General features: G+C 35.9%; 1 protein-coding gene across 1 annotated transcript; it reads right to left on the reverse strand.

Annotated features, from left to right (window-relative positions):
- LOC123525925 (uncharacterized) lies at nucleotides 1–25,177 on the reverse strand. Its single transcript, XM_053537810.1, has 30 exons — nucleotides 25,072–25,177; nucleotides 24,394–24,444; nucleotides 24,062–24,222; nucleotides 23,382–23,621; nucleotides 23,060–23,212; nucleotides 22,701–22,899; nucleotides 22,147–22,399; nucleotides 21,808–21,973; nucleotides 21,457–21,636; nucleotides 20,647–20,796; nucleotides 19,943–20,521; nucleotides 19,491–19,822; nucleotides 18,323–18,505; nucleotides 17,884–18,148; nucleotides 17,596–17,743; nucleotides 17,033–17,290; nucleotides 16,373–16,630; nucleotides 15,790–16,030; nucleotides 14,891–15,107; nucleotides 5,110–14,616; nucleotides 4,579–4,917; nucleotides 4,104–4,269; nucleotides 3,631–3,815; nucleotides 3,237–3,466; nucleotides 2,947–3,058; nucleotides 2,727–2,802; nucleotides 2,192–2,421; nucleotides 1,720–2,053; nucleotides 1,296–1,492; nucleotides 1–581 (listed from the first exon to the last, which is right to left on the reverse strand). The coding sequence occupies exons 1-30, from the start codon at nucleotides 25,175–25,177 to the stop codon at nucleotides 285–287; spliced, it is 15,813 nt and encodes a 5,270-aa protein (XP_053393785.1). The 3' UTR covers nucleotides 1–284.
- Between the last annotated feature and the right edge of the window lie 295 nt (nucleotides 25,178–25,472).

Here is a 25,472-nt window from a genome sequence, read left to right on the forward strand (position 1 = left end):
TATGCTTTCATTTCATTTTATTGATTTTATTAGACAAACAGTTTTGTACACATCATTTTGTATTTGCAAATATGTTTACTACGAGAAAATATTATCGTTTAATATATCAGAATAACAAAATCTGATTCTAGTTTTGCGGTTCAGGAGTTATAACATAGTCTGTAGATGTCTGTTTAAGTTGAAGCTAAAATCACAAATAAAATCATTTTATATCAAAAGTTTTATAATCTCATGTTGTTTGTTTTCTTGGTCAGTTTATTATGTCAGTTTATTAAGTCCTGTGTTTAACGGCAACGTTCAGTGCCTACGTCCCAGGTCTTAGCAAATCTCTCGGTAGAGCTAGTGACCTTTCCAAACGACGTCATCATATCATTGGATGGCTCGTTGTCATAGGAACCAAGGAGACCGTTGGTCTTGCCGTAGTAATATCCATTCAGTTTGACCATATATGTATCGAGATCTTTGTAGTAGTCAACATTAAGGTGACCAGCAACGTTTACTGTCACGTGACCATCAAGAGATGTAACTGTAACGTCCTTGAGAACAGCTGGTAGTTCAACTGGCATGTTATTTACAGCGACCTGCACAAATAAAGATAAAATATGCTTGAATAATATTAATTAAGAAATAATTCATAGCAAAACAGTGTTTTAACACTATGCTCGACGGGCGATATACGTCGGGCGTAATAATTTCACGAGGGCGCAGCCCGAATGAAATTATTTGTACGACGTATAACCGCCCGAGTGTATAAATAGTGTTAAAACACGATTTTGCTATAAATTAGTTCGATTCTAATATATCTTTTATTGTAAAATATAGATAAAATATGATAGAATTGTTTATTGGCGCATGTATGGCGCCAGATGGTAGGTCCTCATGCTCCTTTGCTTATACACAGGACTGGAAATGGTAATACGTCTTTCGGAATAGTTCCATTAGGGCGCAAATAATGGCGAATTATTCTGCACAGTTAATAACCGACTCTGTGCGTGTATAAATTAATTAAGACAGTTATGCTATGTGACATTTCGATTTAAACATGTTTTAAGTAAAATATTTGATCAAATTTGAAAGCACTATTTCTCGATGCGTACATTGTGCTAAATATCACGTCGACGTGAGGACAACATAATATCGTTGTGATGATTAAAAGCTTTGTTACTCATATTAAACTGACGGGTAACATACGATCTGCTCGGAAGACAATGCGCTAAAAGTTGACATAAAAACCTTGACAATATAGTCGAAATATAGTGGAGCATATATTACTTTACAGGATTAAAACTATTTACCTCTCCATTAGAGAAAATGTTGATGGAAGTTTGCCCTTTGACGATAACCATGGTTTTGTTGTTTCCATCCCTGTTTAGGATAACAGAGAAGTTGGAATTGACATAGTCTCGTGCAAGCATGAATGTGCAGCTACTGTCAATGTCATATGTCAAACCATCAAATGTTGTTATTTTGTTTCCTTCGACTGTTGCCATGGCTGAAATGGAAATAAGTCTCTTTCGCTCTATTTCTTTATAATGTACTGATATTAATTAAGTCAACGATTAACATATTTAGATACACGTTTATCCTCAGTTGTAATTTTGGAATCAAATATTTTATAAGGTTGTCAACTACCATCTTTAAAATATACAAAGTGTACTGACTTCTTTTATGGAAAATAAATATTATTTTGAAAGACAGTTTACAAGAAAGCACCCTTACCATTAAAAGGTGGCAACCATGTTCTGACGTCAGTTGATGGCATTGACAATGAAGGCATATTTGGAATATATGACTTGGCCTTTGCTACGTATGGCATGAAGTCAACTTTTGGGATTACGTCCAATGATTTAAGAGGAATTGGGAGGTGGAATTCCGTTTGAATTTCTCCATTTTTGAGATCGTAGACTGTAACTTTTGATTTCAATAGGTTCATGACAGTGGCTCTGATATCTGAGATTTCTTTTTCGATTTCCTCTCTTATCCAGTCGGCAACTGCTTTTCCAACCATCTCTGTATTTTCGCGAATCTCCCAGTACTTGTACGCATTGTGGCCCTATGTGCAAAATGAAACATGTTAATTAGGTTGCTAAATGACTCTTTATAAATGCAATGCCCTGTAATAGTGTTGTTATTATCAGTTATTTACTTAATTAATAGTTAACAATTTTGGTACTTTAATCTTATCAATTACCTGTTGATATACTCTGTCGGAAATTGACTTGACATATCTGACATCATCTCGATCCATTAGTGGTGACAATTTTGAGCTGATGACGTCATGGGCAGCATAAATGGCAGCGGTATATGCATCAGCCATGTTTGAAAGAGGAGAAGTGTTGATTTGGTTCATATATTGCACGTAGTTGTTGTATTTGTCATTGACAGTTTCAATCATTGGTTTGCTGATATTGTATGCATGATCTACAATAAAATTTCACGTAAAGGTTAGCTGTTTGTTTAGAAATCTATAAGAAATATTTTTACTGTTTCCCCTGATTTTTTTATTTTCAATTTTAATACATGCTATTTGACATGTTTATAAAATTATCATGTTTTAATGATCCAGTCATTATATGTATACATGCATTGAGATCTATCAAGCAGATTATATAACTCTACGAACGTTTGATAAAATATGAAATTTGTTATCATCATCTAACATTAGTTTCATCTTAATCCTTTTTAAATAGATTTCGTCTTGAAATGCATCTGAAATGTATGTTTACCTGTATATTTCCTGTAATAATAAGCCGTCTTCAACGCTATGTATCCAGTTGCTTCTTCAACTTTTGTCAGCGTATCCTAAAATATAAAATGTGTTGTACAGTTGTTACGACCAGCCAAATACACAGTCAAGTCTTATGAAAAACACTTGTATGTGACATGTTTATTTAAGTAGAAATTAAAAAGAAATGTATTGATTAAATCAATATATTGAAAGTATACCTGAAGTCTTTCTCTGCAGTTTCCCAAACAGCGAGCAAGTCTCTCTTCTATTTTCGCTCTGAGGAGATTGATGTATTCTTCCGATAGCTCTTCCATTTGTGCTAGGTTCAGACTAAATATAAAATAAATATCCCTAATTTCGTACAGCTATTACAAACGGAAATTTTACTGAGTCTCATGTTAAAAATGTATATTAAATATAAACTTTAAATGAATTATAGTAAACCTGTTCTATTAGGGTTTATATTTCTTATTATAAAGTAAGCCAATCGAATTGATATAAGACTTACACAACAGCATCAGTTAAATCTCTGAGGTAATATTCATTGGTCTCGTACATCTTAGATAGCGTTTCCAGATTCTCTTCAGCAATGGCGGCAACTGGCTCTAGTTCCTCAGCAAAAGAGTTGCCAATCAGCTGAACCTTTTGTTCGAGTTCAAAAGTCATATGGTTTAGGGCTACATCAGCGAAATTTCTAAGACGACGTTCATATGTATTCATTTTTCTGTTGGACAAGGCCTTAAAAAGAATTCATCATGCTTAATAAATGTTTTGCAGGATTATTGTAAATTTGCAATCTGGTACATTTATTTTACAAAAATATGTTACATATTATATGATATAATAAATATACATGTATATGTGAAAGTGTTATGCATTACGGAATGGATCAATAAAATTACCTTGAGATCATTGATCATATCTGGTCTCCAGTGAATACGGCTATGAAGCAGACTTGATGTGTTAAGTCTGAGAGCAAGAAGAACATCAGCGACTTTCTGTCTGTTTACAACATGAAACATCTCGGCAGCAACAGCAGAACTGTTTATATACTTGGCGCTGAGATGGAACTCACTGCTTGGATTATCTAAACACATTAAAATAAAAGTGTTAATAACAATATCTAAAAACATTAAACAATGAACGGTACAAATATCAAGAGTTAAAACAATGACGCATTATACACAGGGACAAACTTTATTGCATGTTTATATATACAAGTTTCAGATTTAATAGAATCGTCACCCGAATAAACAAGAAAAAGGATCTAAAAGTAAATGGAATACAACTATTATCTATTGTTTGTTTGTAAACTTAACAATGTTAGACTTTCAAATACATAATTCAGTTTTAAATGCTTATTTCTATAACATACCTAGATCGTAGTTCATCTGGAAGTCAATGCTTCGTTTGCTTGGGTCAAATGAGAAGACTGTATTCAGTGGGCGCTTGGCGTCGTATTTGTTAGTTAGTGAGAGGCGGTATGGAGAAATAGTTTGAGCGTTACCATTGATTCCTATCTTTTTCATAGGTGTGTCCATCTGTTTGAAATAGGGCAAATAAAAGTTGTATTAATTGAAGTACTAAAGCATTACAATGTAAGGAGGTCTTACCTTAAATGAATCAATCAAATCGTGTCTGCTGTAGTTTTACTTTATATCTATGCTTCCTAGGGATCTTTTCGCAGATTTCAATTTTACGTGGGAGTTTAAGAATATAATAATAGAAAGTAAAAATATGCGTTAAATATCATCAAAATTTATAGTACATACGAAGAGATTTATCAAATTAGTCAAGAAGATAATTATTTATTCATTTATTTACTTTAAATAACTGATTCAACTACTTACATCTAGGGAGAACGCATTGCGGGCTTTATCAATTTCACCATTCACTGAGAATGTTCTGACGTCTCTCTTCACTGTTAGGTAATTCATACTGATACCTCCTGTAATTTTCTGGTTTGAGTTTCCAAACTGAGATGACACCTGGACATCAACGCTTGTATATGGATGACTGATGCCGAAAGTGAAGCTGTAATTTTTAGCTGACCAGCTGTTTGAGATGTCCTCTAGGCGGGACATTATTGTGAACTTCTTCCGGCTGTCACTCGAATACGTCAGTTCAGTTTTTCCGTCAAAGAGAATACGCCCCTTGTTCAAACTCATTTGTGAATCCATCTGGACTTCCTGTTTACAAACAATATTCTATAACCGTAAACATATCATAACAGTAACAATTATTAATAAACTTATATCGAGGAGGTGTAATTCTGCTTCGAAACGAGTAAAAGATATTAATCTAACAAATAAAAATTTGGATATATAATAAAATGTCTAAAAAGGTAATGATTTAATATTATGGATTGATTTTAAGCATACCTTTCCAATGCTTGGCATCATAAGCGTGATGTCAGCCTTCACTGAATCACTGGTTGGTCTCAGAACTGATCGAAATCCAATTTTTCTTGTCTCATCTTTGTCAGCATCCCACATAAATGAACCTTCTGTTGCACCAGCTGATTGAGACCCACTTACTTTCAGACTTCTACTTGGCAAAATAATTTTGACCTGTCCATCAGTGCCAGTGATTGTCATGTCATAGCCATAACGGTTGCCATTCATGATCATCTCAAATTTGGTGTTAGATTTGCCGAAGGTGCCGTCGAGAGATATAGTGTTCATTGGGCATGTGTGTTTTATTGAAAGGGCATTTATTCTTGGGTCAAATACACCATTGACTTTAACACCGTTATTCACGTTGGTAATATCAGCTGACACGGTTAAACCTGCCTCGTATTTGCTTTCCATAGACCCTTCAAGTTCAACTAGTAGTGTCCTTGGTGAACGCATGAGCAATGAAGCAGACTTTTTGTTCCCATAATTTGCGCTTAGGTCCAGATCAGCAAAAACATTTCCATTGTATTTTCCATAAAGTTTTTGAGAGATTAACCACCGGTTAGTTGTTTCAGATTTCAAATTCAGCTGTCTCATAGCTTGGAATGGAGTTGATAATGTCATATCGGCACTCATTTCGTATCTTTTGACTGTAAACGATCCATCAAAGGTGACTGATTTTGATGGAGCCCAAGACATCTCTATTTTGCTGTCATATTTTTCACGGTTAGCCTCATTTTTCAAAGTAAATCTCAGATTTTCGAAGTTTTTGATTTGGCTGGTGAAAGTAACGGAGCCTTCTATGTTTTTAAATGAAGTATATCTCATACTTGCCCGTGCGCGCAGGGCAGGAGTAAAGGGTGACGAGACCGCCATAGTAGACTGAAAGTTACTTAAATCACCTCTGGTACTCAGTATGATTTCGGAGTTTTCAAAGCCCTGAAAAGGTGTTGTAAGCTTGATGTTTGCTGATTTTGGCGTTGAGGTTATATCTGCACTAGATGAAAGAGATATTGTTTTGCCCTGCATGTACTGAACATTAGCTTCAGCATTAAATGTCCCACTGCTGTATGTCAGCTTTGAGTCTGCTCCAATTTGCTCAAATCCAGCAAATGGTGTTGTAGCAGAAATAGATGCACTCAAGGGTGTCATAGACGCACGTATATTTCCATTGAAGTCTTTGTTCATAAAATTAACATCAGCGTCACTTTCAAAACTATCAACAGAAGCAGTATGTCGGTAAGATGCTTTAGATGTTTCAAATCCAGCAAATGGTGTTCGGACATCTAATGAAGTTTGTAGTCTCCTCCATCCATATTTAACATACTGAAGGGTTCCCTCTATCTTTTTGTTGGTATCGTACTGAACTTCAGATTTGGTCGTAAATCGTCTAGACGATCCGGCATGGTCAAAATTGAAAGCAACATCTTTCAGATTAGCAAAAGGTGTCTTGAGAGCAACCATACCATTTACGGTGTCATCAACTTGCAAAGATGTATCAAAAGAGAAGTAGCTACCAAGAAATTTGGCATTTGCAGATGCTTTCATGTTTGGCAAAAGTCCTTCGTATGAAACACTTAATTTCTGTTCATCAGAATATCCAGCAAGCGTGCTACGGAGTGATGTATCGAGGTCAAGAGAAGTGCCTTGAAGTTTAAAAGTTGTTGTGGAAGTAGCTGCGTTCACCTCGCCCATTGTAATAGTTAACGTATTCGAAAAGTCAGTTAGTTGTCCATTGAAGTTCAAATCCAAAGATATATCTTCAGTATATGGTGTTTCAATTCTAGCTTTTGTCTGAAGACTTTCATTGGTCAGAACGTTTTGGAATGAAACGAAGATTTCCTTTCCGGTCATATAATTTACCCTTGCTTCAGTCTGCATGTTTTCTTTGGTGCCTTTATAACTGAAAGAAGATTCTAAGGCTTCAAAACCCTTGAAAGGTGTATTTATCATTAATCGACCATTATCATTATCAATTGCACCACTCAAGTAGTACTTTTGTCCAGAATGTGAAACGCTCATTTCAGTCTGAATGTTTGGGAAGGCTCCGTCCATGGTGAATTCTGCAGAGGAGCTTCCAAGTGTTTCATACGGTGTCCTTATTGAAAGGGATCCTGTTATTGCTTGTCTCCAGCTTGACTTAGCCTCAGCTTCTATTTTCTTTCCAGAAAACTCAATATCTGCATTGCTTGTAAATCCTTTGTATTCTTTAATGTATTTAATTGAACCTTTCATCTCCTCAAAGCCTGTGAATGGTGTTTTGATTGCAACGTTTGTGCCAATAGTATTGCCATATTCAACGGATGCATCACCAACTACTGATTTGCCTTCAAGGTTTCCTTCTACATGTAGAGAGATCTCTTGCTTTAGAGATTTAAATTCAAACGATCCAGACACTGGACTAGTGAAGGGAGAAGTAAGCGACAAGATGCCTGATACTGATGGGGTTGTTTTGAATCCTACAATTGCCGAAATTGGCTTTCCGTTAATGCTAAGGTCAGCATTTGTGTTAAAATCTGAAAAACTTCCGATATGTTCCATGTTAGCTTGAATTGTAGGCGTCATTATAGACTGAAGTGATAGTCTGCCACTAATTCGATCAGTATTGTCCATTTGTGCGCTTCCTGTTAACAAGTTTCTACGACCTGTCTTCACTTGTGCAAAAGAATTCATCCTAGGATATTGACCTGTATGACTTAGTTTTGCTGAAACAGTTTTGTAGCCCTTTATTGGAGTGTTTACTGTTACTGATGCATCAGTGCCTACCCTGCTGTCAATTGAGGCATCTACAGAATATTTGTTATCTCCAAATGTCAAATCAGCATCAGTTGAAAATTTAGCTAAATTGCCAGACAATTTAAATCCTAATCCAGATGAAGGGAAAAATGGACTGCTCGCAGAAATTCTTCCTTCAAGTTTTGAGCCAAAGTTGAACGTCATTTCTGCCTGAGATTTTCTGCCTTGAATGATTATTTCAGCATGATTGTCAAAGTCCAACATTCCTCCGGTGTGATTGAAGAGAGCAGACACAGATTTGTAGCCATCAAAAGGTGTTTTTATCAAAATAGTTGCTTTGACTGGGTTGTATGAAAGAGTAAGCTCTGAGCTTGCCAGAGTGTTTTCTCCGTACTCCATAGACATAAGATTTCTCAAGGTGTTCAAAGTATTAGCATGCTCAAATGATGCCTTCATAGGTTTCATGTTAGGCATATTAAATCTTGCACTTCCCTCAATAGCTGTTTCAATATTGAAGATGAGTTCGGCATCAAGTTTCTGATCATCAATGCTAACGTCTGCTTGGGTTTTGAAATTTCTAAGGTTTCCGTCGTGAGCAAATGAAACGGTTACATCTTTTACCGGCGATTTGAACGTAATATCGGATCTCAGTGGGGACATTCCGAATGAAATGTCGCCCTCATTCTTGATATGGTTGTAGGAAAATTCACCATGTCCTTTGAAATCCGCAATATTTCCATTAAGATTGAAAGCTGAACTGACTGGTCCTGTCCATGGCGATTTCAATGAAACACTCACTGAAACTGGTTTCAAACTGAAACTGGCATCTGCCTCGGTTTTCACACTATTCACAGTTGTCTCTACGTGTCCATTAAAATCTGTAAGTATCCCATCTAAGGTGGATGCAAAGTTGAAAGAGTTGTCAGGAATCACTACATCAATGGTTATTGCCTTTCTATTAGCGTTTTGTAGTGTTGACCTCGTGTTGAATATCTTTTTGGAATCAAATGAGATATCAGCTGAGGAAATAAGGTTTGAAAGATCTTTGTTTGTGTTGAAATTCACAGAAAGTTCTGGGATAAGCGAAGACTTCACGAGCATACTTCCTTCTATATTTCTTCCCATCGAAAAATGTGAGTCAATTGCGTGTTTGTCATTTCTGAAAACAAAGTCAGTGTGCGATTTGAAGTTCGACAGTGTTCCACTAAAACTAATATCTGAAGATATCTTTGGAATCACGGGGGAATTCACTGATGCTGACGCAGAAATCTTTCGTTCGTTTGAATTGATTAATAGAACAGCTTGATGTCTCTTCCCATTGAGTTCAAATTCAGCGTTTCCACCCATGTCACCTCTACGTGTCAGAGCAATGCGAGTATTTTCATATCCCTGTATAGATGTCTCAAGAGAAATTTCACCAGATTTCGGGTAATCCATGTTTCCACGAATTCCTAAGAGTTTCGTCGATCCATACGACAAAGCAACATCAGATACGGAATTATGAAGTGCATCCTTTACTTTGTAATTTCCCTGTACATCTTTCATGAATGGTGTTGACAAGCTAATGCTTCCTTCATTTGGACTGTATTTGTACGATCCATCAAAATCTGTAATGAACGGGGTAGATATTTTCACACTTCCTTCAGTTGGTCTGTATTTAATGTCCCCAATTACGACTTTGTCTTCAAGTGCAAATTCACCGTGGCACTGGAACCTGGATAGATCGCCTTCATGACTAACCTTTGTTGACATTTTACTAAATCCTGGAGCTGATGTAGATATCTTCAGCTCACCATTCAAATTTGAATCAAAGTTAAACTGGCCATCAATATCAAGATGTTTTTGACCGCCATAGGTGATAGCGCCATTAGATTTGCAGTTTGTCCATGGTCCGTAATGAGCAAAATTGATATCAAGATCTTTTGTTAAAGGTGAGGTAAAATGAACGGTTGTTTCAATATCTGGATTTGTTTGAAGACTGATACGAGCCTCAGTACTCTTTCCAGCATACGTTATCTCTGCCTCGGATTTGAAGTTGTTTAATCCACCGTCATGGCTGAATGATGCCTTTATGTTTTTCATAAGAGGTGAAATGATTTTCATATTTCCAGAATAAGGTCCTTCAGCATTAAGATTTGTTTCTATAAGCATCTTACTTTCTCTTCCGAATAGGTAATTGAACCTCGAATTAAAGTTTGTTGGTTTACCCTGGTATGAAATACTAGCCTCAATATCTTTAGAAAGTGGCGATCTAAGTGCAAGTGAAACTTGCATATCTGGCAATGGTGCAAACAGAATTTCACTTTCATATCTGCCTCCTAGAATATCGAGTGAAAGACTTGTCCTAAAGTCATTTGCAGTTCCGTCATGATGAAGAGACAATTCCGTTGATTCATAGCCTTCATGCGGAGTAGTAATTGTCACAATCCCACTCATTGGTTTACGACTCAGGTCTGACTGGATGCTATATTGTTTCACATTGTTGTGTGCAAAGAAAGCATTTGTGTTGAGGGAATTGTCTGTGGAAGTATGTCTAATCTGAACCTCCGTCTTCTTCAATAATGGGGAATCAATGCTTACTCTTCCTTCGTAGCCGTTTTTAGAATCAAATGCTACCCCAGCAGTTGATCTTTTATCTCCAATATTCAGCTCTCCATTTGTACTGAATTTAGACAAGGTACCTTCATGACTGAAAGACATGTCATAATTACCAACAGATGCAAAACTTGATTGAACAGATGCACTACCAGACAAGAGCGGACTTGTTTGGAAAGATGCTTGTCCTTCAATAGATTTGCCCGCTCTTGAAAACGTTGCCAAAGTATTGAAGTTATCGATGGTTCCAGTATATTTTAGTGTGGAAGTTATGTCTCTGTATCCTTTGAAAGGAGTTGTAATTGTGATGGTGGCGGAAAGATCATGTGTTGCATCGACAGTTACATCTATTTGTCCAGATTTGCGATTGAATTGGATTTCACCATGGCTCTTGAAATTGTTTAGTTCTCCTGCATGAGAAATAGCGGCGTTCATTGATTCAAAGCCTTCAAATGGAGTAACAAGACCTATACTGCCTTTAATACCTTTCACCACGTTAACGTTGGCATCTGCTTGAATCGATTTCCTTCCCATTGACATGGCTGCTGCAGACTTAAAATTAGAGAGTGTACCGTCATGTGAAACTGCTACATTGATTGGTCGGAAGGTAGGGCCCTTCAAATTGAGTTCAGCCTTAAGAGAATTAAGGTTCTGGAAGGAAGCATCACCTACATATGTTTTCCCATTGCAATTATATTGCATATTACATTTGAAACTGTTCAAACTTCCGGCATGCTTAAGAGACAGTTGTTGATTTTTAAGATATGCAAATGGGGAATTAATGGAGATCATTGCATTAAACGTAGGCCTGATTGCAAATTTAATGCTTGACAGTAGTTTGTCTTTTCCAGAACGTATATTGAGTTTACTTTGGAACTTTTTCCAATTTCCCCAGTGGTCCAAAGATGCTTTTATGGTGTTAGTGTATGGGCTTCTGATTGTCAGATCAATGTCGTATTTCCTTTGAGTGTTGCAAACCAAATCTACCTCAGAGGTATCCTTATTAAGCTGTGTCTCAACATGGAGTTTGAAGTTATTTAGAGATCCTTCGCTAGTCAAGGACAATCTTGTCATCTTGAAATTCTTGAATGGTGTCCTGAATATTGTTTCAAAACTAACAGCTGGTTCTGTATTAAGTTTCATGTCTCCAGAATATTTAGATAATCCGTTCTGAAATTCAACATGTGTTGTAAAGCGAGAAAGGCTGCCTTCATGTGTAAATACTGCTTTCATATCCCTGAAATTCGTAAATGGTGTTTGTGCTGAAACTGTCAATGAAATAGAATTCTCAATATCAGAATTTACATCAGACGAAATGGTTCCAAAGCCAGATGATGATATTTCAGCATGGTTGGTAAATTTTGCGAAATGGCCTTCAAATGCATGTGAAATACGCACATTTTCAAAATTTTCTATCGGAGTTTCAATAGATATGTCAGTAGACATTTTTGGCCCAAGATTAAAATTGATATTTCCGGAATAACTAGAGCTATCAGAAGATACCTTTGCAGAACTTGAAAATCTTTTGTATGATCCTTGATGTTTTAAATCTGCCGAAACTGTCTTTCCCCATGTAACATCACAATGACTTGCAAAGTTATTCATAGTCCCGTCATGTCGAATAGTCCCAGAAAAGTCCTGTGTGTAAGGAGATTTGATATGAACTGAACTCAGAATACCATTAGACATCGAAAATTTAGACTCAACAGAAATCTTTTCTGATTTGTATTCAACTTCACAGTAATTTGAGAAAGCTGACGAACCACCTTGGTGTCTGAAAGCTGTAGACGCATGTGATATGATTTCAAAAGGTGTTGATAATTCCAAGGTGACTTGCATGTCTTTATTAGATTTGAAAAGGTACATGCTGGTCAGTTTTACAATACGACCTGGAACATATTCAGCTACAACTGATGACTGTCTGGAACCGTCTACTATTTCACTTAGAATGGAAATCTGGCTGTAGGAAACAGCAGGATATGGTGTGTTTACCTTCAAGGTTCCAGAAATTCCGTTAGTCCTGTCTAAACTTGCCGTAACCGACCATCTGCTAAGCAAAGGTTCTGCCTCAATATTGGCATTTGCTCTGATGCTATTTCTTGATGCCTGGAACACACCTTCAGCAGAATATTCCGTAGTAAATGGAGATGTAAACTTTAATTTGAGTTGTTTTACTGCACCAGTGCGATGGAGACTATCAATGCGAATGACCTTGCCGTCTTCGTATTTCAGTGATATAACTGAATTAACTGATGAACCTTCCTTTTGTCTTGATGCTGAAAGTTCAATGGCTGGCCTGTTAGGAACTGAAATAGTTAGTGATGTATCTATATCTCCATTTGGACTTTTATTAATTGATCCGTCAAGTGTGAGTGTTTTTAGTGGTGTCATTGACATTTCAAGACGGCCTGTCATTGGGTATATTTCATAGTCAGCGCTCAGAACGGCTGTTAATAGACCATCATACCATGGATTCGAAGTAGAGAATCGTGATGTTATTTTTCCATTTTCATTTAAATATTTACCTTCAATTGTTGCCAAGCTGTTACCGTTATTAGTGACCATGAGTGTTGAATCAATTTTGCCAGTTTTGTGAAGATGATTCAGTTGGAAAACAACATCTTTAATGACGTTGAATGGTGTTTGGATTTCCAACGCTGCAGAAAGTGTTCCAGTCGGAAGACTAAGATCTTGTAGTCCCTTGAAACTTACAAACACACGTTTATTGTCCCAAGTAATTTCAGATGTTGTTATGATTTCAGACATAGAATTCTTGTGTCCCCAAGTTGCTCTGATCGTATCAGACGGAAGCTGTATTTTAATGTCACCATCAGTGTTCACTTCTAAGCCACGAAGTTTGCCCTTCATTGAGCTTTCTATGCCATATTGCTTCTTGTTGTATTTCAACAGCGCGCTGGTATCAATCTTTCTTCCATTGTTCCTGTGAGAAAATGTTACGGTTGCGGTTTTTAGCTGACGGAATGATGTTTTAACATCTACCTGACCCTTGATGTCGGTCGTACTTTCGTCGCCGTTATTAAGGAGGGACATGTCCACCTGCACGGATTGCCTGTTGAGAACAACTTTCCATATGGTTGACACACCATTTCCAATGTTATGTTTAAGTGATGATTGAATTGTTCTGTATCCCAGGGAAGGAGCTTTACCAATAAAGTCAATATCAATGCTTTTAAGTGTCATTGGTTTTCTTGCAGTCAAGGTAGCAGATATCGTTTGTTTTGGATTCCACTGCGCATCTAATTTTGTCTGATACATGCCAGAATTGATTTGATGGTCCAAAGCTATATCAAGAGATTTAAGTGTATTAAAAGGAGTACCAAGTTTGATGGTACTTATTATTTCCCGACTGTCTGATTTGCTGTAGTCTCCAAAGGTAGAGTCAAATGAAATGATCTTTTTAGGCTCCCACTGGAAGTCTACGTGTGTTGCATATTTCTTGCCTATACTATTTCTCACGTTCACTGCAACAGTTCTGCCTGGATATTGGACTGTAAAGGATCCATCAACATCAGCAAGACTTGACATTTGCCCATTACCATTGATAGTTATACGCTGAGCATCATCTCTGTCAGCATTCCATCGTACATCTGCTCGGCTAATGTATTTGTTATTAGATTTTGAGCCTTCAAAATTTCCAATAACATGTCGAGATGGGCATTCAAGGTCAGTTGAAATCTGAATGGACTTTCCTATTTCTACTTGAGATGTGACAACGGCACTGTATTTAGATGTCGCCTTCTGGAAAGAACCGCCAAACTTATACTGTTCTGGTCCAAGAGTATATTCTGCATTTATTTTGATGGGATCAGCCGAACTGAGATCAATGTCAGAGGAAATGGTGAGAGCTGATGGTGCAACCTTCTTCCATGACGTTACAATGGTATTCTTGGACTTTCCATATTTTGCATTCATTGTGCTTGTGAAATCGTTTGGGGCATTTTCTTTGACGATTTGAGAAACAACAATGCTCTTTCCCGGGAGTTCCAGCTCGAATTGTCCGGAAAGACTTTTAAGGTCTGTGGATGTATCTTTTAGACTTAGACTTGATGTAACGGCATCTTTGTTGATACGGAGCATCACGTTTGAGTCCAGTGACTTAGGATCATGCGAGTGGTCCAGTTTGCTAATGATTCTAAAGCCCTAAAAGTCAATCACAAAATGTATTATTTTGTTATTGTATACATGAGCAATTTTTGTTTTGCGGTTTGAGTAATTATTTGGGTATAAAACATAATTGTCTTTAAAATTAGTATGGACACGTTCGAAGTCCATAGTCTTTAAATATGTTCATATATTCCATAACAAAATAACTCTACAAAACTGCAAGTTACTTCTTAAAGGAAATGTTTTATGTAACTGTCGACAAATTCATTAGAAACAAATAAAAAATCTAAACGTCATCAAGATAAATTACCGATCCGACGAGAAGTTTTCCACTGAGGGAAGCGGATACTTGTGACAAACTCTTGATTGCTCTGTCCATGGACATGGAAAAACTGACTTGTTTATTAGCGTCTTTAAAATCTGGTCCATATGCTATATCAGTTTCAATCTCAGAATGTCTCTTGTTGTGATTTAAATTGCCGATTAGTTTCAGATTTGCTGCCGGATTACGTTTGGAAGCTAAATTTCTGTAAAGATTATTTTAAGTATGTAATAAATAATTTTATTTAAGTGAAAGGCGTAATAAAACATAAAATATATTCAAATACTATTTGGCAGTATAAATATTACCCGAGATTTAAATTATTATCTTGATTTGTAATTTTTTGTTATAAAGTTTTGTTGCAGTAAAAAGAATCATACGTTGAATTTGATTAAACCCTACAGTTTCAAAACATACTTAGTGAATTTGGCATATTAAAAGGTAGGGCCGTCTGCTCAATTATTTGCTTGACCGAGATTTTAATAAAATGTCTCAGTATTCACTTCATTTTTCAATACCTTATAATACCAGTATTGTGAAATACAATATGTAGGTCCGTATACTTGTTTTTGTGATGTTCACCCATGCTTTAAGTGATCTGCACATTTCAAGCTAATTAAGATATTTTGTAATTATTCAATGTGATAATATTTGAATTTTAGGAAAAAAGTAAGTTTATCGTTGTAATAATTAAGTTCACTGGCTGCCATTAATAAAAGAAATTATTCTTGATTCCGTAGGCCGAGCCTTGGCTTTATTTTACGCTTTCCGAATTAATGACTTTAGGCAATTGCCTCCGGTTTATCGAAGGTGTGGAACTTTCTTAAAGGGATTTGTGTAAATACTGTCAACAAAAATGATAGAAACAAATGTGAACAGTAACTTACATAGAAGCCCTTGCCTTCATAAGGGATTTGCTGCTCTGATTGATAACCTTAGTGACCAGTTTTATGTTATCTCTTGCATATCTACGGATAACGTAAGTCAAATCCGTATCTGTAGCGAAGGTTTTGCCATTTCTATTGTCGAATTTGTTCTTCATTTTTATATCCATAACTTTTGATCTGAAATCGACCCTGACTATCTTTTGCAAACGTCCTCGTCGGAATGATTTGGTAATTAGGTTTGCTAAAACACACAAATAAAATGTAATTAATTTTTATCAGTTTTTGGAACATAGGAAATTAAATAAATTATGAACCAATTTAAAGGTGTCATTTTATTTATTTAGTTCATACTAATTATTTTTGCTTGATTGTGATGAAAGCGTCCAGGAGAAAACCAGTACAGGTGTCATATGAAAAGGCACAGTCGTGACCCCATTAGGGCTCGAACTCAATACCCGCGGGCTGAGCGGCGGACGCTTTAATCACAAGAAAACCGCTCTCCTTTATTTATTTGAAGACATTATAGATTAATATAACATTTGCAGTTTAGTCATCAAAAGGATGATACAGTATAACGACTTACTCTTAAGCATGACCGGTTTTTCAACAAGTTTGTCCACAACAATATCTAGTTCAATGTTCTTTCCATAAACATTTGTATACGTTCCAGCAAATGCTAAAAGTTCTTGGGATGGAGAGCGGATGGAGATTTGTGACTTGTATACGATCTTTTGCTTGTATTCAGTCGTCTGTACCGATGAATCTACCGAATATACTTGTTTGGGTGACACTTGCAGGCTGGCACTTGCACTCATTATCTTTGCTTTGTTTTGAATAGAACCTAGAACAGTGAAAATGAATATAAACGTTTTTATTATGCGCAGGATCAAACTAATAATGCAAGTACATTATTTATTTTGAGTACAAACTGTCCCTGAATATGAATATCAACAAACAGATTATTTAATCTCTTGAGTTTGAAAACCCTCAGTAACCTGTATAAGCTGCCTCTCAAAACCTAATCATTCAAGCATGTTTTTTGTATTAAATCATACAGAAAAATCTTTTATTGATTGTATTGTTTATAGCGAGAATAACTCTTGGAATACCAAAGCGCACAAGAGATGAAGCTATGTAGAATGGTCATAATTATGCAGAACAACCTTCAGTAACTGATACACATTTGAATCTGACTGGATATATAAGCATCTCTATTTCTAAATGAGAGATAATTACTACTTACTTTTTACAGAGATAGGGGTGGACTTGATTCCAGTAAGAGAAAAATCTGTTTCAAAGATCTTCCATGCTGCGTATTTGATTGTTCCACTGAGACCAACTTTGTTCATTCCGGGAATAGAAATTTGTATGGTTGGTGAATACAACATTCCTGGACCTGATTTTTCAGACTGTAAGTTTGCCTTGACATCAAAGCGGACAGATCCATCCCAGTTCATTTTCCCGCTGATTCCCTTGTTTGTTTTATCGTTAATAAATGTTCCTAAAGGAAATAATATACAATACTTGGGTTTAACTTCACAGACACACATAGGTACTATGACAATTTTCCAGCTTTTATTGGCGGAGGAAGAGCCCTGGAGCCGTCCCTCCGTGCATTATTACAGCAAGAGCGGGCATCTAGGTAGCGTAAGCCATCTGGACGACTTCCACACATGAAGAAACGCCCGATGCGAAACTCGAACCAAGTATATTTAATATTTAGGGAACGTGTATTAAGTATGTTTGCAGACAAATATGTTGGTTTTCACGAAAGAGAAATTAAATGTAATACAAAATATATCAAACCTTTAAAGTCTGCTGTCTTCCAAGGTGAACTGAAGCTTGCATCAAAAGCTCCTTGGACTTTGTTTAGATTTAGGTCCAATGCGAAATTCCTATCAGTTCTTGAGTTTGGAGTTGAGAAAGCTAGACGAATAATGTTTTCATCAGCACTCTGAAATTCAGATTTCAAATTAATATAAACATCTGAAAGTATCTGTCTCAATTTAAAGAATGCGTTTTTTTTCACAGGAATTACGACGTACTAGTATACAGTATAAAGAACTTTAACTTAGTTATGAAAGAATAACTTACATGTGTTGACCTTGCCTCGAGTTTGTATCCAGTCATTCTTGTGTCACGTTTGTAGAGAGAAATTCCAGCTTTGACCGGTCCTGTTAGTGGGAAATACGGTGCATTTTCTACCAGTGATGCGTTTGGGAAGCTTAGTTCACCGCAAAGTTCCAGGCCAGTTATCTTAGCTAGCTTATTTCCAGTGCAGGCATTGTGTTCCTGGCGATTTTCTGTTATCATTTTCTGTTCTCTCTCCATATGACGGTGTATGGTGTAAAAGGAAGAACTGTAAGTTGTAAAAGATACTATGAATAGATAATTCAAGTTTTTACTATGATTTTTTTATACATTTTCCACAAAATTGATACTATATTATAAAGAAGGTAAAAAGTCACCACACATTAATTATGTCTGTGTATTACCAAACTAGCGGGAATTTATAAAGAAAGCAAATTATCACCTGACACTAATAATTTCTTGTTTCTCTTCTGGAAGATCAAGTTCGACATTGACAATGCTTCCTTCTGATAATGAAACTTTTCCTTGGACTGAAGTACTTGAATGGAGGGTCGATACCATTTTTATTCCAACTTGTGTGTCTAGAGCATCAACTCCCATTTGACTTGACACAACTACAGCAGCACTGAAAATAACAACAATGTAACATTAGAATGTATCCATGTAATAACTAAGGTAAAACTAACAGGCAGTGTACCAATTTGTTAATATATCATGAAATTAAATCGAACAAGAGCTGTCTCCATAGGATGACACATGCCCCCGATGGCACTTTGAATGAATAGTTATGGCCGATGTTAGAGTTTAGGACCTTTGACCTACGGGACCCTGGGTCTTGCGCGCGACACGTCGTCTTACTGTGCCACACATTCATGCCTAATAATTTTAAAATCCATGCATGAATGACAAAGATATGGACCGGACACGCCCATCAATGCACTATCATGAAATATGACCTTTAACGTCTAAGTGTGACCTTGACCTTTGAGCTACGGACCTGGGTCTTGCGCGCGACACGTCGTCTTACTGTGGTACACATTCGTGCCAAGTTATTTGAAAATCCATCCATGGATGACAAAGATATGGACCGGACACGAATGCACTATCATGAAAAATGACCTTTAACGTCTAAGTGTGACCTTGACCTTTGAGCTACGGACCTGGGTCTTGCGCGCGACACGTCGTCTTACTGTGGTACACATTCATGCCAAGTTATTTGAAAATCCATCCATGGATGACAAAGATATGGACCGGACAGACCGACAGACTGACAGACGGTTCAAAAACTATATGCCTCCCTTCGGGGGCATAAAGATATAATTAGAATAATAAGAAATGATTTAGCAAAAAAAATAACATGCTAATATATTGTTGGAAAATCTACATAAAATTTTTACCCAATCTAAAAATACTGCAAGCTGCTACTTTTGGCCAAGGCCTTGAATCAAATCGCCTTATTTTACATCCATTTACTGCTGATATTGATAGGTAAATTATCAAAATATCGAATGCATTTATATTGTGAAACATCTGAATGAATTAGTTGAACAGTTTTAGAGTACTACAAGAACTTTCAATGCCTTGCAATAGTTATATCATAGTAATAATACCTTGGTTTGATTATTCCATGAATGTCCATTGTTGGGAATTTCATGACATCCATTTTACCGGACGCTTTGAAGTCCATGGTGGCAGTTCCGTTAACTGTGAGGTTCAATGGGAAACCTGAGCTAGTTGGAACAATCATTGAACTATCCATAAACATTGAACTGTGTGTGTACTGATAGTCGTTTTCTTTGCTAAATTTCATCATCATATCGAGGAAGTTAAAACTGTTCTGGGAAAATAATGAGTCAAGTCCCTGGAAATTCATGTACCGGAGTTCGTTGCCAAATACTCTCATGTAAAGGGATCCACGAAGTTCATCCATGACACGGTTGTTCTGAAAAGAATAAGACGTCTATGTAAGAAAATGATCATTTCCTAGAGCATGATAATACCATTTCGATGAAGGGATGAAACACATGAAATTAATAAGATACCATTTTATTTGTACACTTACCCTCTTGTCAATACGTTTGACTTTGTCCGACTTGACGACGTCTACTGCCGTTTCTTCCACTGCTTGCTGAACGTCGTTTTCACTGAAGTAACCATTTGGCCCAAAGTAAGATTCAATGAAGTATTCAAGACCTTCAATTCGGCCTCCAATCTCAAAGAGGTTGATTGCGTTTCCAAACAGGTCAACTGTGAGATTCACCATCGCTGATCTAGGAATAAAAGACTTTGAAGACCAAATGATATCGCCCTCAGCAACGGCTCCAGTATTTATCCTTTCTATCAATAGGGATTTTTCATAGTTCCTAGAGAATTTCCTTTTGTCCATGTTAAATTCCTTTTGTAAAGTTTCATCTTCTAGGACTGATCTAACTGCCTGCTTATGTGGGTTCGAGGTTTCCATGAGGTTGGTTAGATGGGACCATACGTAGGATCCAACCTGGTTGACTTCTTCCTTTCCAAGCATACCCTTTACTTTGCTGATTAGGTAATCAGAAGGACATTCCATCAATGATTTGTAGGCGGCGATTCTGACTTCAGAATCTTCCTCGGTATCGACGAAAATAGATAACACCGTCGACTTCTAGAAATATAAAGTAATAAAAGTAATTTCACTGTGTATTAACATCAGTGTACTACAGAAACATATTTATCAGTCAAGAAATTTCGAAATTACACACTGAGTAATGATAACTATGTTGTACTCACATCAGCTTTGCATGGAATGCGTCGGAATGTCTCTATGGCGGAAAGTCTAATCTCGATAGGATTTTCAGTTCTTTTGAAGCATTTTGTCAAGGTAGGAATGGCGCTTGTACCATATCCAGCATTACCAATAGCTCTTAATGCCAAAAGGCTCTGAAGAAATAATAAAAGTATTTATATATTTCATTTAAAACTACATTAACTCAAATTTCTTTTACAAAACAAAACTTGCCAACCGGATAGGAGTTTCCGGTGTTTAGTTGGATTTAAATACTCTGTTTTGCACCACGGGGAAAGCGACTCCCGCTCGGTATATGACATAAAAAACAATGTAATACAATAGATTCTAGTATTGTATTTTATGTATTTGTGATAAAATATATCAGACGATCCTTTGGAAGCATAGAACGCAAGCAAACTAAGAAATAGCAGACTCTATTTGAGTGAATCTGTTCAAGACATAAGAAAAATGTTTAACTTTATGGCGATATGTTATATAAATACAAGCTTAAAGGAAGTCTATGTTTTTCTTTATTTCGAAACATCATAAGATTCCTTCTATTTACTTCCCACGCTTCGTTTTAAAATACGCCTTGATACAAAATAGTAAAGAAGTAATAAGAACCTTGAATCCGGATATAACAATACTTACATAAAACCAGTGAAATATTCTTACAATCTTTTTTACATTATTTACCATTTACAAACATTGTGCTGCAGAATGATATCAAGTTGTAACAAAACTGAAAAACTAAGCAGTAAAGAATGATCTTTGGTTCCATGCCTTTCATAAAAAAATATCAAAAGACTTACTGTGCGGAAGGTGTCGTCTGATATCTTGCATGAAGGGGCAATTTTGCTTTCCAGAAGGGAAATGATCTTCTTCACTTCAAGGAAGTTATCACAGCTTGGGTTGTTCTTGCAAACAGTGTGTACCAAAGAGCTAACTGACAGCATAGCCTTTTCCTGGTTGGTTGTCATGGACAGCAGTGACTTGAAAAAACAAAACATCATACATGTATACTAATTTATGTAAGTCGTGAAAATATTGCATGTGGTTTTCTCTCTGTGAAAAATGTTTACATCTTACAATTACGAAATATACTTCAGAACGAAACATGAATAAAATATTTTATCTATATCTCAACAGCCCATGAAAAATACCTTTGCTTCAGCTAACATATCAATAGATGGGTTCTGTATGAAAGCAAGGGATGTCATCCACATGTCGGCATCTAAACCCGTCACCTGACCGCTGGTTAGGAGTTTGACCATGAGTTTGAGGCTTTCTATGGTTCCAGACATAGGAATGGCATCGAGGAAGAATTTTCTGCAAAAAAGTGAAGTGTTGGTCACTGTTAGTTCATTACATTATGAATAGTCTGTAAAATTTAGAAAAATGAATAACTGAATTTATTATTTAAACATATTAAAATTTGAATATATTTTTCTTTACTAAGTTTTTACTGCACAGATTAAAATTGTTCTTGTTTTGTTTTATACCTTACTCTGTCGTTGTTTACGGAGCATATCTCCTTGCTCTTAATTTTCTGGTAAATAGCTACAAGATCTTTCGACTCCATCGCCTTCATGGTGCGAACCAACGATGTAAAAAGATTAGGTGTTTCTGGTGTAACTCCGTCTTTTGTGTTGCGGCAAATGTCCATCAGTTTTTGTTCCATGTCTTTTCTTGTCTGCTCAGCGCTATTTCCACTAGAGTGTTGGAACTGGATTGGTACCCTTACCGAAATTTGTTCTGTGGAATAAATGAAGAAAACGGATTCATACAAACGTTGTACGAGTTATTACCTTTCATGAACATACTCAGTCAATCCGAGTATGTTACTATTCTACTTGGTCGCACTTTATGTTTCAAAGACATGAACAAAAATGACTTTTGAAATTTCATTGTTACAAACTTGTCACACAAATTAACCATAAATGAAATTCTTTTGTGATTATTATAATTATAGGATTCTCATGATTAGTTGTCAATTAACAAGAAAAAAAAAAGAACAGGGAACAAATCTGTTTATTTATAAGGAATTGCACTGTACCTGGCTTAGAACGAGACTTGTATTCCTTTACGAATGTCAGAGTTTGGGTACTGTGTGTGATAGCTCCACTGCCTGATCTAGAGAAAGGGACAAATGTGTGCTCCTCATGACATGTTGCAGACTGAAGTCGGCCGGTTGACTTTGCGAATTCCTGTTGGACCTCGTGTGTGCTCTTGATAAGCGGGACTGACTGCACATCCTATTAATGACCAAACCAAAATACAGAGCAACAAAATATTATGGTATGAGTATTGTTTTAAACTCAATTCCAGCGTATGTACATCCAAATTAGCAGTTAAAAATAACACTAGTAACAGTAATGCATTAACAATTAATTTTCTCTTTTATCCCATACTTACTGAATTAGAGGAGTAAGGAATTCCTTGGATAGCTGTGTTGCTGCCTTGACGACCAGTACATCCCAGAAGATTCTTGGATTTCGTGATCAATTTGTTGTACCATCCCTTATCTTTAGATGTGTATTCGGTTTCACATTTACCAGACACATCAACCTGTGAGAATAAATTCAGATATCAGAATTAACTAAGATAAAATCTGCTATTAATTTAAAATACAAAATTTCAAGGGTTAAGGAATAATGAAACAGTACATTGTTATAACTTATATGGCGTTATTGAATATTTCTATGTTTTTACTTTATGTGTGTAGACTCAAACTTACTTCAGTGACTTTCTGGTCTTTGTTGATATCATCCATGTTGTTCTGGATGAGGGACAGTATACCTCTCTTGATGTTCAATATTTTGTCACTTTCTGGTTTTGACAGACAAAGTTCCTCAATGTTGCCATCTTGGAAAGAGACTGTTAGAGGATTTTGTTCCAGACCAGAAATAAGGTCAGAAGTCACTGACTTCATGGTAGACGTCTCTGGGTCTTGTTCTGTCAGTCTGACATCACTCAGCTGTAATTAAGTTAATAGTTCATTGTGTCTTTATCAGTAATGTTACTAATGTATATATTATGTATCAAATCATATCACTTTAAGATGCTCATTTATTTCAGATGCATTAATTTTACTAACTTTTAGGAAAAACAAGGACTGAACAAACAAATAAACAAAGCTGGGAACTACACTGAGAAGCATGAACCTATTGACAGCACATAGACTCTCATTTTTTAAGTTATACCAGTCGGATGAATACATTAATAAAAGACAAGGTAAATAGAAGACAAAACATGGTCGTGTTACCATATTTTAAAGAAACCCTAAAGAACCTTATACGCATCCAATGCCTTTGCAGTAAACAGAGCAGCAAGAGAAACACCAAAGGAGACAATATTCACAATACCGAAATGGAAAAATCTAAAAAATACGAATATGTATTTAAAAGAAAAACATACCCGCATGACCATTTCACATTTTGAGAGGAAATCTAAGTACACCTTTGCCGATAAATCCACACCGGCTTGGTCTTCTGATGCACCTTGTATCGCTGTTCGAATTTCCGTTTCGTAGTTGAATTCATAGGTTTGTCCGGTTTCATAGTTGAATTTGCTTGATACTGAATAATAATATAAACCTCAGCATTAAGCGACAGGATATATCTTTCGATTAATGCTCAACATGTGACTGTTCTCTTAATAATAATATTTTCGTAATACTTTTTAATTATGACATTTTATATCCACTTTCAATTTAATATAATGATAAAAATCAAATTTAATTTTCCTACCTGTACATTGTCTTGCGCATTGATCTGCAATAACTACTTCTTGTATCGGACCTAAAATTCATATTATTGAATAGAGATATTTGACACTAGAAAAGAGAAAGTTAATAAATCTCCAGAGAGAAATGCATGAAATTGTAACATTTCAAATAAATACATAAACCTTTGGGTATCTTTAAAGTAGATATCAAGGAGCTATCTGTAATCTTTTGAATATACGAGTACATGTTTATTACGGTAGCTGCTCATTATGCGTTATGAACTGTCGGTATTTTAGACACTATTACAGTTGCTTCAACATTAAATTATAGAATTCACTTAACACAAAGGAGGAGTCGTGCAAAATGTAATATGTACATGTAAAAGAAAACTTTTAACAACTTATTGTGTTTATTTTCTTCATCTTTTAGAAATCTACAACTAAAGTTAAGAAAAGAAATAAACGAACGTCATACTCCATAAATGTTCATAACAGCCATTAAAGCCATATACTATTATTATAATAATACATTCTAAAATCAGTTTGTGAATAGCGGCTACTTTTTTCAGTGCAAACATTTTTTAGAAAGTATTTTTTTTTTAAATCAGATTTCGCTATAATTTAAAGTTTTGAGATATAATTAATCATTTTTCATATAGATTTTTAAATATTTTGAATAATATGAAGATAAATGAACTTACCTGCAAACGTCCCAGTGAAAAGTAACAAGGCGAATATAAGTGTGAGCCCCATCTTGGGCTTAAGCGTGTAAAACTTAGTTGTGTTTGAGGAAAACTGCCCTTTCATTTCTTTATATACACGACGTTATCTCAGTATCAAACATATACCGATGGATAATACAAAGTCCAGTTATTGTACTAAAACTTTACTGATTCAGCATCACTATCATACTTATACTAATAAATTTGTTTTACATACCATGGGCAAATTTTGTACTTGATCTTAATATTATACGAAACAAAATGCAATATAGATCTATACGTTTGCTAACATTCAATAATTCAATGGCCTATCATAGACTATGGTTGGAAAACCCGTTTCATCCTGTTAGGAAGCTATCCACCTTACTAGAAGACCATAG

The sequence above is a fragment of the Mercenaria mercenaria genome, chromosome 3 (assembly GCF_021730395.1).
Source record: "Mercenaria mercenaria strain notata chromosome 3, MADL_Memer_1, whole genome shotgun sequence".
In the NCBI taxonomy this organism is placed as follows: domain Eukaryota; kingdom Metazoa; phylum Mollusca; class Bivalvia; order Venerida; family Veneridae; genus Mercenaria; species Mercenaria mercenaria.